Genomic DNA, 12,255 nt, shown 5'->3' with positions numbered 1-12,255 from the left:
GACAAGAACTGTTATATTCCTGACTTGGTACAGGCATTTTTAAATGTAGAAAATGGTGGATTACACCTGGTTCTATAGCGCTAACCCTCTCACTTTAATAACAGTCTCATTAAATTCCGTTATGTGTACATGATGCGTTACATAAACAGAGACATCGGATGTAAGATTTTAATTTGTATGTTTTCATTCATTCATTTATCATTATTTTTAAATAACTATTAAAATAAATATGAAATTCATACCACGAACAGTTTATGTTACAACAGACGTTATCGGCCGGTAATTGAAAAAATGTTAATTATGTACGTTTTTGTATGTCCTATGTCAAAGTTATTGGTAGGTTTTGACTAAACCTTTAAAGTATTTCTAACAAAACGAATCAAAATTTTCTATTTATAAAATAAAACTTAATCAATATCATGAATGTTTCTTCATATCAATATCAAACAGAAAATTCAGGAAAAAATATTAAATATCACCATAATCTAATCAAATTACAAAAACAGTTTATTGGTATTGACATTCGTTTTGTGATACAGTCCGTTTATATGTTGCTGTGGAGATAAGCAATATGGCGGCCAAATTTTATTTTTAATCTGACTTTGTTTTGTTTGGTCTGAAGCGCCTGATTCTAGATAAGATGTCTGAAGCGGCATCTGCCAGAGTTGTCCCTAGTGGGAAAATTTACCGGCAGATGTTTGATGCCCAGGTTAGAGATGGATTCTCATAATTTAACCCAAAAGTCTGCTTGTTATGATCAGTGATGATACTGTTATGAAAATGTTTTCAAATTTAAAAACAAAAATCTGTATTTAAACTAAGTAAGATAATGATAGAAAATACACCCACAAGCCTTATGGTGTCAAAACATGAAACACAAATAAGACATACCATACACCTAATTAAAGCAAATAGATTGAAATAATCCAATAATATAAGACAGGTGCTCCCTCTGGCCATACATGTACACCTTATTGCTATCTGTCCCCCATTACTGGACATCACACAGGTTCCCGTAAACATTTGACGTCATAATGCAAAATATCTGACGCCACAATGGAAAAGTGATTGTTGGCGTTGTATGACGTCAATAGTTTGAGCATGACAGATTCTGGGGTCAGCCAGGATTAGCAACAAGGTGTATTGATGAGCTCCTGTTAATAAGTTATTTCGTTTTAACATCATACTCTTTGGTAAGAAGATGTAAGTTTTTTCAAAGGAGTATGTTGTGTAAGGCCCCAGTTTGGCCCCTATTTCTAGCTTGATCGATTTTAAAATTAGATTTCATGGTCATACATTGTAAGACGTTATTTAACCCTAGTTCACCAATTGCTGCCCAGACAGAAGCTACTCTAAGACGATGGCTTCCCTGGCTACTTTTACTCAAGTGGGAGATCTTCATAATAAATGTCAATAAAAAGTTGTTTGTAGTTATTTGTGTATTTATTTCATTTACTAATACCATGTTCACAGTTTTTTTATATTTTGATAATTTTTTCCTCATAAAATATTCAAATTTTCAATTTTTCGGCATTATTTAGGTGCAATTCTCAAAATTCTGCTCTTTGACCCCAAATAGTAATTTTTAAACTCAAGACGGCAAAATTTTGAAAAATTTTATGAGGCTGTACAAATTCCTCACACTGATGGATTTCCATTTCAAGTGTTTTGTACTTTAAACGACTTTTTATGTCAAAAAAGTATACTAGTTAGGCTTCAATTCTTTCATATTCTTTCCAAAAAAAGGTTCCTTCATTTCAAATTCTCGTAAATTTCCTCTGATTTCGACACAGTTTTCAACAAACAGAGGCGCCATGTTTACACTTTCATCCGGGTATTCATCAAAGAAAAATAACTTATGTTTGCACTGTTTTGAGCGGGAAATATAAAAGATGTATTCCGTTCCCGGTAAAATGGGACTCATCATCAGCAGTCTGAAGTGTGAATCCCGGTAAGCAGGGACTCATCAGCAAAAGGGTTAAATTCACAAGAATTTAAAAAAATTCTGTATTGCTTTACATGCTATGTATAAAAATATACCATAATACAATGTTATCCTGAAAGAATAGAACCTGAGAAATTGTGTGAATCCTGCTAGTGCTATATGCAAAATTTGATGGACACAAAATCTATTTTTTGGAGTCCAAAAATAAATATATGTGGGTAAAACTTATGATTTTGCAAATTCTATGAGTAGGTATTATGAAGCTTGAAAATCAGAAGAAGAAAAAGCATGCAAGAGTTTTTTAATATAAAGCTGATATTGAAATATTTATAAAAAACATTTATAAATTTCTATAATTTAACTTTTTTTCCCAGTTTGAAAATATTTAGATCATACATAAAGTCAGTAAATCTGAAAATTTAGATAAAATTAGATAGTACATATAGATATTTTTCTGATTGACCATTGTAGCTGAGAACCTTAAAAACTGTGATGATAAAACATTATAATGAACAATGTTATTTTCTTTTCAGCTACAACTGACACAAAGTTTAACAAAAATAAAGAGAGAAGATACACAAAGTAGTAAGGCTCTGACAAGACAAAGTACTGGAATACCATTAGTAAAACTTACTAGAGATGAAGTAAGTCATGGTTTACTTACTGAAAGACAAAGGACTTGGGCAGATGGTTTCCCAAATGAACCATATATCGAAAATCCAGCACTTCACAAGTAAGTTTGCTTACATAATAATCATGGTCATTAATATTTGTTTGATGCCATGTATTATTTTTGCAGAAGGAACCAAGCTAACAAGAACTGTTTTCTCTTAATTTGTCTATTTAAGTTACAATTTAACAATTAGCAACAGTCTTTCAAAAAAGTTTGGTATTGAAATCAGTACTTTTAGAAACATTTGATAAGACTCTTTATAATTATATCACTTTTATTTTATAGGCAGTATTCTGAGTTTATCCAGGCAACACAGAAAGAAAGTGAAGGCAGTCTCTTTGGAAAAGAAGTACAGGGTCTGCCAGATGTTGTCGGTAAGATATTGTGATAAATAAGTTACTACCTCCATGTACATGACTTTAGTTTTGAAGAAGAAATAAATGATTTTTTTTTTAAGAGAGGATAACACTTCACATTACAGCCTTCAACAATGAGCAAAACCATGTAGTAAGCTGTATTTTATTCATATACAACAGTTCACAAAATAGGTAATTCAATGTTATCCTTAAAGATCACCAGTTCCTACGTACAAATGTATACTCCACTATTGACATTTGTCAGAAATTTAATGTATTCAGTATACCAAACAACTATATTACCTAATGATATCTTCAGTTGACAAGGTTTCAGTTAATACAGTCTACATTCTATTTCTTCAATAATTTCAGTTCCTGCTAAAATGGGATCCAATATTATTGATAGAATTGCAGCTAGCAGAAAAGAAAGGTATGTCATTGTTTAGTCTTAGGTACTCAATTAGTGATATCATAGCAGATACATCATGTACATTCATCCAGTTTTCCTCCAACATTCAGTTATTCACAATACTTCTATTTTGAAAATTTAAGTTATAAAAATAATAATAATAAAATTCTTAATTTATCGAAGGTAACACATTTAACAATTACATGTTAATCTTCCATGAGGCCTTCAAAAACTATTAATACAAAAAAATATTATTATTTATTTTATATTAATATACAAGGGTAAACCTTAATCCTGGAAATCAGATATCGATTGATAAACAAACTAGACAGTTCAGAAATTGATCTAGCACACATTGGGGTAAATACTATTCCTTATTTAAAGTTATGGCCCTTGGACATATTAATTATTTTGAAAACTTCATTGGTAGTGCTCTCATGTGTACAATTCTTGCAATATTTTTATCAAACTTATATCATAGGTTATATCAGCAATGTCTTGGACAAGTTTAAAAATTAGTACTTATCAATTATTTTCTAAAGAATTGTGCCCCTTTGAAATATAATAATTTTAGCAAATTGCACCCCTTTGAAATATAATAATTTTAGCAAATTGCATTGTGAATGTTCAAATTTTTATTAAACTTCAGGTTTATATCAACAATGTCTCAGACAATTTCAAAACTAATGGTAATCATTTATTTTTTAAAGAGTTGTGCCCCTTTGAAATATTCATTATATGGAAAATTGCATTATATTTGCTCTCAAGCCTTCATTTCTTTAAGATACTTATATAAAGTTTTAAAGAGCAGTCATTGCCCCTGGAGAGATAAAATATATGCTTTTTGTTGAAACTGATTGACTGAGGAATATATTATATAGGACATTTTGTTATATGTAGATTTTGAAAATTGATAAAATCCAATAAACTTCAATATCAATTATTATGATCTACATAAGAAAATGCCTGAACCAAGTCAGGATTATGGCAGTTGTTATTCATTTGTTTGATGTGTTTGAGCTTTTAATTATACCATTTTCTTAGGGACTTTTCCTTCAGAATTTTCTTCTGTTTTCGGTATTTTTTAATTTTACTTTTGGATATAAATATCACTGAGAAATGACAGGTAAAATTCTCAGTGTAGGCCATCTTAAATGTCATGTGAAAACAAGTTGTATGCACTCCAGGTGAATAAAATCCAGGAAATACAATAGGGTGCTAATTGATATATGATATAAATAACAATACCTACTTGAACATATAATAATTTGGTCAACGACATTTACAAATACAGAAATGTACTACCAATATCTTAGGTGTTATTTGTTTTGATACTTTTTCAACATTATTGAAAAGATATTTTCAGAAGTGTACACAGATAAACAAACAAAAGGAATAATTGAAAATTTAAATTTAGCTTTGTGTTGTTATGATAATGTACATGTATATATTAGTCTTAATCATGACCAAAGTGATTTTGTTTTGTGTATCATGTTTTTATATTTTAAAACATTGAACTTGTTTTTCTGTAATTTCTTTACAATTTCATTCATAAATTGTTATTATTTGTTTCTATAGACATGAAGCTGAAGTAGAAGATATGCATCAAGAACTAAGTGTGATTAACTCTGTAAGTTATTAGGTATAACACAAGTTGTCCCCTGTATACCAATTTTGCTAGGAAAATACAGTGTCGACTTAAATCGTCATTTCACAGGCAAGAAGATATATTGCCTGCCCTTATATCCAGCTTCAAAAAGATACAAATGAAAATTTGAAAATAAAAAAATCATATCACATTAATAAGGGTCTGTTTCCTGACCTTTGAAATCCTTATAATTCCAAGCTTCGCTTGAGAGTCAAATATGACATATGCATAGTATAGGGTTTGATATAGATAAAAACCCATACTATATACTGTATTTTATACTATTCATCTAAATAACAGCCTTACAATGTTAGATCTGTATCTTATAATAGATATACTACAATGTAGGCATCTGTCTGGCACCAGTTAAAATCCTGGTCATGACAGATTTTTATTGCATAAAGAAAGCATGCCCTTGCAAGAAGGAGATATTGATAATGGAGAGGGACTGAATTATTATGGTTAAGGTTGTATGCATTCCTTCTGCAGTTGTATGAAATATTGGTCAATTATGAAACTAATCAATAAACAAAAAACTCAATCAGTATATCAGATTTACATTATGACTTTTTCATAAGAAAAATTATATATTTTTGAATCAAAATTTATGATCGATTAGCTGCAAATTAGACTTCTATTAATCAATCTCATATCTCATATATATATATTACATTATATTTTGGAAAAATTGTCTCTTTAATGATGATAATTCAATAAAGGGAAATAAACTAAGAACCTACAGAAAATTTAAAGTTAAGTATGAACTAGAAAAGTACCTTTTATTGAATTTAGATAAAAATGTTACAAAAAATTATGCTAAAATAAGAATAAGTAATAGTATGTTGGCTGTTGAACGTGGAAGATACAACAAAACAGCTCTAGAAAATAGAATATGTCCTTTATGCCATAAAGAGTTGGAAGATGAATTTCATTTCATCATTACATGTTCAGAAATTAATAAAACTAGAATCAAAATGTTTAATGAAATTTCTAATATTGTCCCCTGTTTTAATTCCATGAGTGAAGAAAATAAATTTGATTTTATATTTTCCTGCGAAGAATGTGATATTTTACTTATCATTGTTAACTACATAAGTGAAATGTATAATGAGAGAAACAATTATAATGTCAATATATGAACTGTGTAATGAATATTATAACATATTTTTTGATACATAAGCATAATATTTTAATACATAACTTTAAAGAGGAGGCATGCTGTCAAAAATAGTATTATAATTAATACTATTAATCTATGTTTTTGTTTTTCTTTCAATGCTACATGTTTGTAGTGTAACTGTTTATTGACTATCGTTTTGTAATTTTAATATGCCTGTTTGTTTGTTTTTTTGTTGTGTATTTTAGTAACAATCCTATTGTTTGGATTTCAAACTAATAAAATTCTTATTCTTATTCTTATTCTTATTCTTTATAAGTTATTTCTTTTAAAATGTAGAATGTTTTTTTTTTAGGACATAGAACCCAGAATAGAAAAGAATTGTGAAACACTGATGAATAAACTGGAAGAAAATGATGAACAAATAGCGGAAATTCTAGAGAGAATCAAAACAGATGAGGTATATATGGCGAAAAAATACTAAACAAATATATAAATAACCAGAAAATATACTTTTTATACTGATTTTATTTAATTTTTGTCAAGGCTGTGGAAATGAGAAATAGGGATCCCACTGTTGGCATCAGTGTAATCAATATTTAATTCAGTCTTTTGTTTAATTATACCCTGATTTAAAAAAAAAGTGAGGTATACTGTTTGGCATCTGTCAGTTCATCCAAATGAATATTCTTCATCACATCTTTCTCAGGATTTACATTACAAGGATTTCTCAATTTGGTTCTGGATTTATATAAGTCAGCTTTACCGTGTGATGTGTTTTCATTTATCACTCAACTAATTCCTGTTCACTTTGTACTTTTAGCGGGCAGGGGTATCATTAGTGAGCAGTAGCTCACAGATTCAATTGATTTTTAAGACATCAATAACCTTGCCAAACCTTAATGGAATATATATTTAATTAAAATTTGACATAAGGTTCTTCATGATCAAAAGACAGTATCCAGAAGACAAATTTTTCGTACTTAAAACTGATGGATGGATTTAGTTTTTGTAGTTAACATTTAGGTACATTTTAAGTCTAATATTTAAACATCAATAGCATTGTTAAACCTTTATGTAGATTTATAAAACTTGGCAGGTTCTTTAAGATTAAGAAAAAGGATCGTAAGAAAATATTTGAATAAAAAAAAAAAAAATCCCATCCACACTGGAGATTGATGTAGTTTACGGTTGTCACAGCCTGTCTAGCTTTTTTTCTTTCTTTATCATTTGGTTTTGTTTATTAGGTTTTTATTAGCTCACCTGGCCCGAAGGGCCAAGTGAGCTTTTCTCATCACTTGGCGTCCGGCGTCCGTCGTCGTCCGTCGTCGTCCGTCGTCGTCGTCCTGCGTTAACTTTTACAAAAATCTTCTCCTCTGAAACTACTAGGCCAAATTTAACCAAACTTGGCCACAATCATCATTGGGGTATCTAGTTTAAAAATTGTGTCCGGTGACCCCGCCAACTAACTAAGATGGCCGCCATGGCTATAAATAGAACATAGGGGTAAAATGCAGTTTTTGGCTTATAACTCAAAAACCAAAGCATTTAGGGCAAATCTGACAGGGGGAAATATTGTTAATCAGGTTAAGATCTATCTGCCCTGAAATTTTCAGATGAATCTGACATTCCGTTGTTAGGTTGCTGCTCCTGAATTGGTAATTTTAAGGAAATTTTGTTGTTTTTGGTTATTATCTTGAATATTATTTCAGATAGAGATAAACTGTAAAAAGCAATAATGTTCAGCAAAGTAAGATCTACAAATAAGTCAACATGACCAAAATGATCAGTTGACCACTTAAAGAGTTATTGCCCTTTATATTCAATTTTTAACAATTTTTCGTAAATCTTAGTAATCTTTTAGAAAAATCTTCTCCTCTGAAACTGCTGGGCCAAATTATTTGAAACTTGGCCACAATCATCATTGGGGTATCTAGTTTCAAAATTGTGTCCGGTGACCCCGCCAACTAACCAAGATGGCCGCCATGGCTATAAATAGAACATAGGGGTAAAATGCAGTTTTTGGCTTATAACTCAAAAACCAAAGCATTTAGGGCAAATCTGACAGGGGGAAATATTGTTAATCAGATTAAGATCTATCTGCCCTGAAATTTTCAGATGAATCTGACATTCCGTTGTTAGGTTGCTGCCCCTGAATTGGTAATTTTAAGGAAATTTTGTTGTTTTTGGTTATTATCTTGAATATTATTTCAGATAGAGATAAACTGTAAAAAGCAATAATGTTCAGCAAAGTAAGATCTACAAATAAGTCAGCATGACCAAAATGATCAGTTGACTACTTTAGGAGTTATTGCCCTTTATATTCAATTTTTAACAATTTTTCGTAAATCTTAGTAATCTTTTAGAAAAATCTTCTCCTCTGAAACTGCTGGGCCAAATTATTTGAAACTTGGCCACAATCATCATTGGGGTATCTAGTTTAAAAATTGTGTCCGGGGACCCCGCCAACTAACCAAGATGACCGCCATGGCTATAAATAGAACATAGGGGTAAAATGCAGTTTTTGGCTTATAACTCAAAAACCAAAGCATTTAGAGCAAATCTGACATCGGGTAAAATTGTTAATCAGGTGAAGATCTATCTGCCCTGAAATTTTAAGATGAATTGGACAACCTGTTTTTGGGTTGCGGCCCCTGAATTGGTAATTTTAAGGAAATTTTGCTGTTTTTGGTTATTATATTGAATATTATTATAGATATAGGTAAACTGTAAACAGCAATAATGTTCAGCAAGTTCAGATTTACAAATAAGTCAACATGACCAAAATGGTCAGTTGACCTCTTTAGGAGTTATTGCCCTTTAAAGTCAATTTTTAACCATTTTTCGTAAATTTTATATATCTTTTACTAAAATCTTCTTCTCTGAAACTGCTGTGCCAAATTGATCCAAACTTGGCCACAATCATCTTTGGGGTTTCTTGTTAAAAAATGTGTCCGGTGACCTGGCCATCAAACCAAGATGGCCGCCACTGCTAAAAATAGAACATAGGGGTAAAATGCAGTTTTTGGCTTATAACTCAAAAACCAAATAATTTAGAGAAAATCTGACGAAGTAAAATTGTTAATCAGGTCAAGATCTATCTGCCCTGAAATTTTCAGATGAATTGGACAACCTGTTTTTGGGTTGCGGCCCCTGAATTGGTAATTTTAAGGAAATTTTGCTGTTTTTGGTTATTATATTGAATATTATTATAGATATAGGTAAACTGTTAACAGCAATAATGTTCAGCAAAGTAAGATCTACAAATAAGTTAACATGAACGAAATGGTCAATTGACCCCTGTAGGAGTTATTGACCTTTGTAGTCAATTTTCAATCTGCTTCCTTTGTTTAATATTGACATAGACCAAGGTGAGCGACACAGGCTCTTTAGAGCCTCTAGTTTAAGTCAACATTACACATGCAATCAATGTAATAAATATTATAAGTTAGCATTGGAAGTTTTTAAATTATGAAAAAAAATAAAAATGTAAACTTGATTTTTTCATTTCAGGATATTTTGACCTACACCTTAGATGATTTATATATAATCTGGGAAGAAGTTCAAGGACATACATACAAACGACAGGAATGGATTAAATTTCTAGACGTACAGTTGTCTGAAATAGAAGATGAGAGAATGGATAGGGTAAAACAAATAAACACATCAACCTCAAAAATATACTGTACATTCAGAAATTTTCTGATATTGTCACCACTGAAAAATATGATACAGGAGGATAGGTGTTTCAAAAACTTAACCTACATTCTGAAAGCACTTTTTGTATTTTTCATTTTATGAAATCGCAAAAAATTTCTTGCATTTTTGTACTTTCTTCAACGATTGCCATAATTAATGTACCCAAAAATTTCTGAATATAAAAAGTTAAATATGACCTAAAAACCTTATGTGAGTTATGAAAATAAGTAAAGGCTAAATATTCTTTGGAAAAGATTATGTTTCATATGATTGAAAATTCTTAAGTTTGACAAATGTTATTGGAATAATTTAATAAATTTTTTATATTACAATGTAATAATAAAATATTTTTTTCAAGAAATCAAAAAACTAAATTGCTGCAAAGTGGTATAGAAAGTGTTAAATGCAAAATAAAGTATCTGCAAAAAATAAGTTGGTAAACATTATATGACTCCTTTTCAAATTTCAAAGCTCTTTAGAAACCAGAATTAAGATTATTTCAAAGTATTAATCTTGCAAACTTTATTTATATTTATAGATCAGAGATGTTTTTCTGGACTATGCCAAGAAACTGGAAAAAATATCACATTTGATGTCTCCAGATCTACAAAGGTTCATGGACCAAGAAGCTCAGGTTAGTTACCAGTGTACGCAATCCTGAGACAACTATCCACAAAAGACCAAAATGACACAAACATTAACAATTATAGGTCACCGTACGGCCTTCAACAATGAGCAATGCCCATACCGCATATAGTCAGCTATAAAAGGCCCCGATAAGACAATGTAAAACAATTCAAGCAAGGAAAACTAACGGCCTTATTTATGTAAAAAAATGAATGAAAAAACAAATATGTAACACATAAACAAACGACAACCACTGAATTACAGGCTCCTGACTTGGGGCACATACTTAAATAATGTGGCGGGTTGAACATGTTAGCAGGATCCCAACCCTCCCCCTAACCTGGGACAGTGGTATAACAGTACAACATAAGAACGAATTATAAAAATCAGTTGAAAAAGGCTTAACTCATCAGATAGACAAAGTTCTTTACTTTAGAAATATTTGGAGTATTTCACCTTGGAATGAAGTATTAAAGATGTTGTTTAAATTGTATACATATTGGGTAATAATAGAGCTCTTCATGGTAATTTCGGCCATACTGGATAGGGGTCACATTTTTTTGATAGAGGTGGAAATAGGATAAAAGACTGGGAAAAACTATGTATGTTTCCAAGCAACTGCTCTGATTTACTGATGTTTTCACGTTTTTTTCACACCATTTTTACCTCTTTTATGAAAATTTGCCCCCTATTCAATATGGCCGAACCAACTGTAAAGAGCCCTATTTGTAAAGCATACACCAAATCAAAACTTTCTAATAGGTTTATTATTCCATAAAAGTTGTAGGAAGTTAACTATAGGTATATTAGGCTATCAATCAATGAATTCATGTAATTTCCATATGTTTCATTTTTAGCTCACCTGGCCCGAAGGGCCAAGTGAGCTTTTCTCATCACTTGGCGTCCGTCGTCGTCCGTCGTCGTCGTCCGTCGTCGTTAACTTTTACAAAAATCTTCTCCTCTGAAACTACTGGGCCAAATCAAACCAAACTTGGCCACAATCATCATTGGGGTATCTAGTTTAAAAAATGTGTGGCGTGACCCGGTCAACCAACCAAGATGGCTGCCACGGCTAAAAATAGAACATAGGGGTAAAATGCAGTTTTTGGCTTATAACTCATAAACCAAAGCATTTAGAGCAAATCTGACATGGGGTAAAAATGTTTATCAGGTCAAGATCTATCTGCCCTGAAATTTTCAGATGAATCGGTCAATCCGTTGTTGGGTTGCTGCCCCTGAATTGGTAATTTTTAAGAAATTTTGCTGTTTTTGGTTATTATCTTGAATATTATTATAGTTAGAGATAAACTGTAAAAAGCAATAATGTTCAGCAAAGTAAGATCTACAAATAAGTCAACATGACCAAAATGGTCAGTTGACCCGTTTAGGAGTTATTGCCCTTTATAGTCAATTTTTAACCATTTTTCGTTAATTAAAGTAATCTTTTACAAAAATCTTCTCCTCTGAAACTACTTGGCCAAATTAATCCAAACTTGGCCACAATCATCTTTGGGGTATCTAGTTTAAAAAATGTGTGGTGTGACCTGGTCAACCAACCAAGATGGCCGCCACGGCTAAAAATAGAACAAAGGGGTAAAATGCAGTTTTTGGCTTATAACTCAAAAACTAAAGCATTTTGAGGAAATCTGACATGGGATAAAAATGTTTATCAGGTCAAGATCTATCTGCCCTACAATTTTCAGATGAATCGGTCAATCGGTTGTTGGGTTGCTGCCCCTGAATTGGTAATTTTGAGGAAATTTTGCTGTTTTTGGTTATTA

The 12,255-nt window shown here is 31.2% G+C and overlaps 1 protein-coding gene across 5 annotated transcripts in view; it reads left to right on the top strand.

The window, feature by feature from the left end:
* Nucleotides 1-538: 538 nt before the first annotated feature.
* The window catches only part of LOC134707712 (coiled-coil domain-containing protein 180-like), a 50,776-nt gene continuing 39,059 nt past the window's right edge, over nt 539-12,255 (top strand). For 4 of the 5 annotated variants that reach the window (XM_063567716.1, XM_063567713.1, XM_063567714.1 and 1 more), the window contains exons 1-8: nt 539-709; nt 2,479-2,678; nt 2,904-2,992; nt 3,347-3,404; nt 4,962-5,013; nt 6,504-6,608; nt 9,662-9,796; nt 10,386-10,481. In XM_063567716.1, the coding sequence (XP_063423786.1) occupies nt 641-709; nt 2,479-2,678; nt 2,904-2,992; nt 3,347-3,404; nt 4,962-5,013; nt 6,504-6,608; nt 9,662-9,796; nt 10,386-10,481 (804 nt within the window). In that variant the 5' untranslated portion in view covers nt 539-640. Of the gene's footprint in view, nt 710-2,478; nt 2,683-2,903; nt 2,993-3,346; nt 3,405-4,961; nt 5,014-6,503; nt 6,609-9,661; nt 9,797-10,385; nt 10,482-12,255 lie in introns of those variants that run through there. The other variant, XM_063567718.1, reaches the window with a different exon arrangement.

This window comes from Mytilus trossulus, chromosome 2 (genome assembly GCF_036588685.1).
Source record: "Mytilus trossulus isolate FHL-02 chromosome 2, PNRI_Mtr1.1.1.hap1, whole genome shotgun sequence".
NCBI classification, from domain to species: Eukaryota; Metazoa; Mollusca; class Bivalvia; order Mytilida; family Mytilidae; genus Mytilus; species Mytilus trossulus.
Note: the sequence above shows the minus strand (reverse complement) of the source record. Positions and strands in the feature narration are given on the sequence as shown.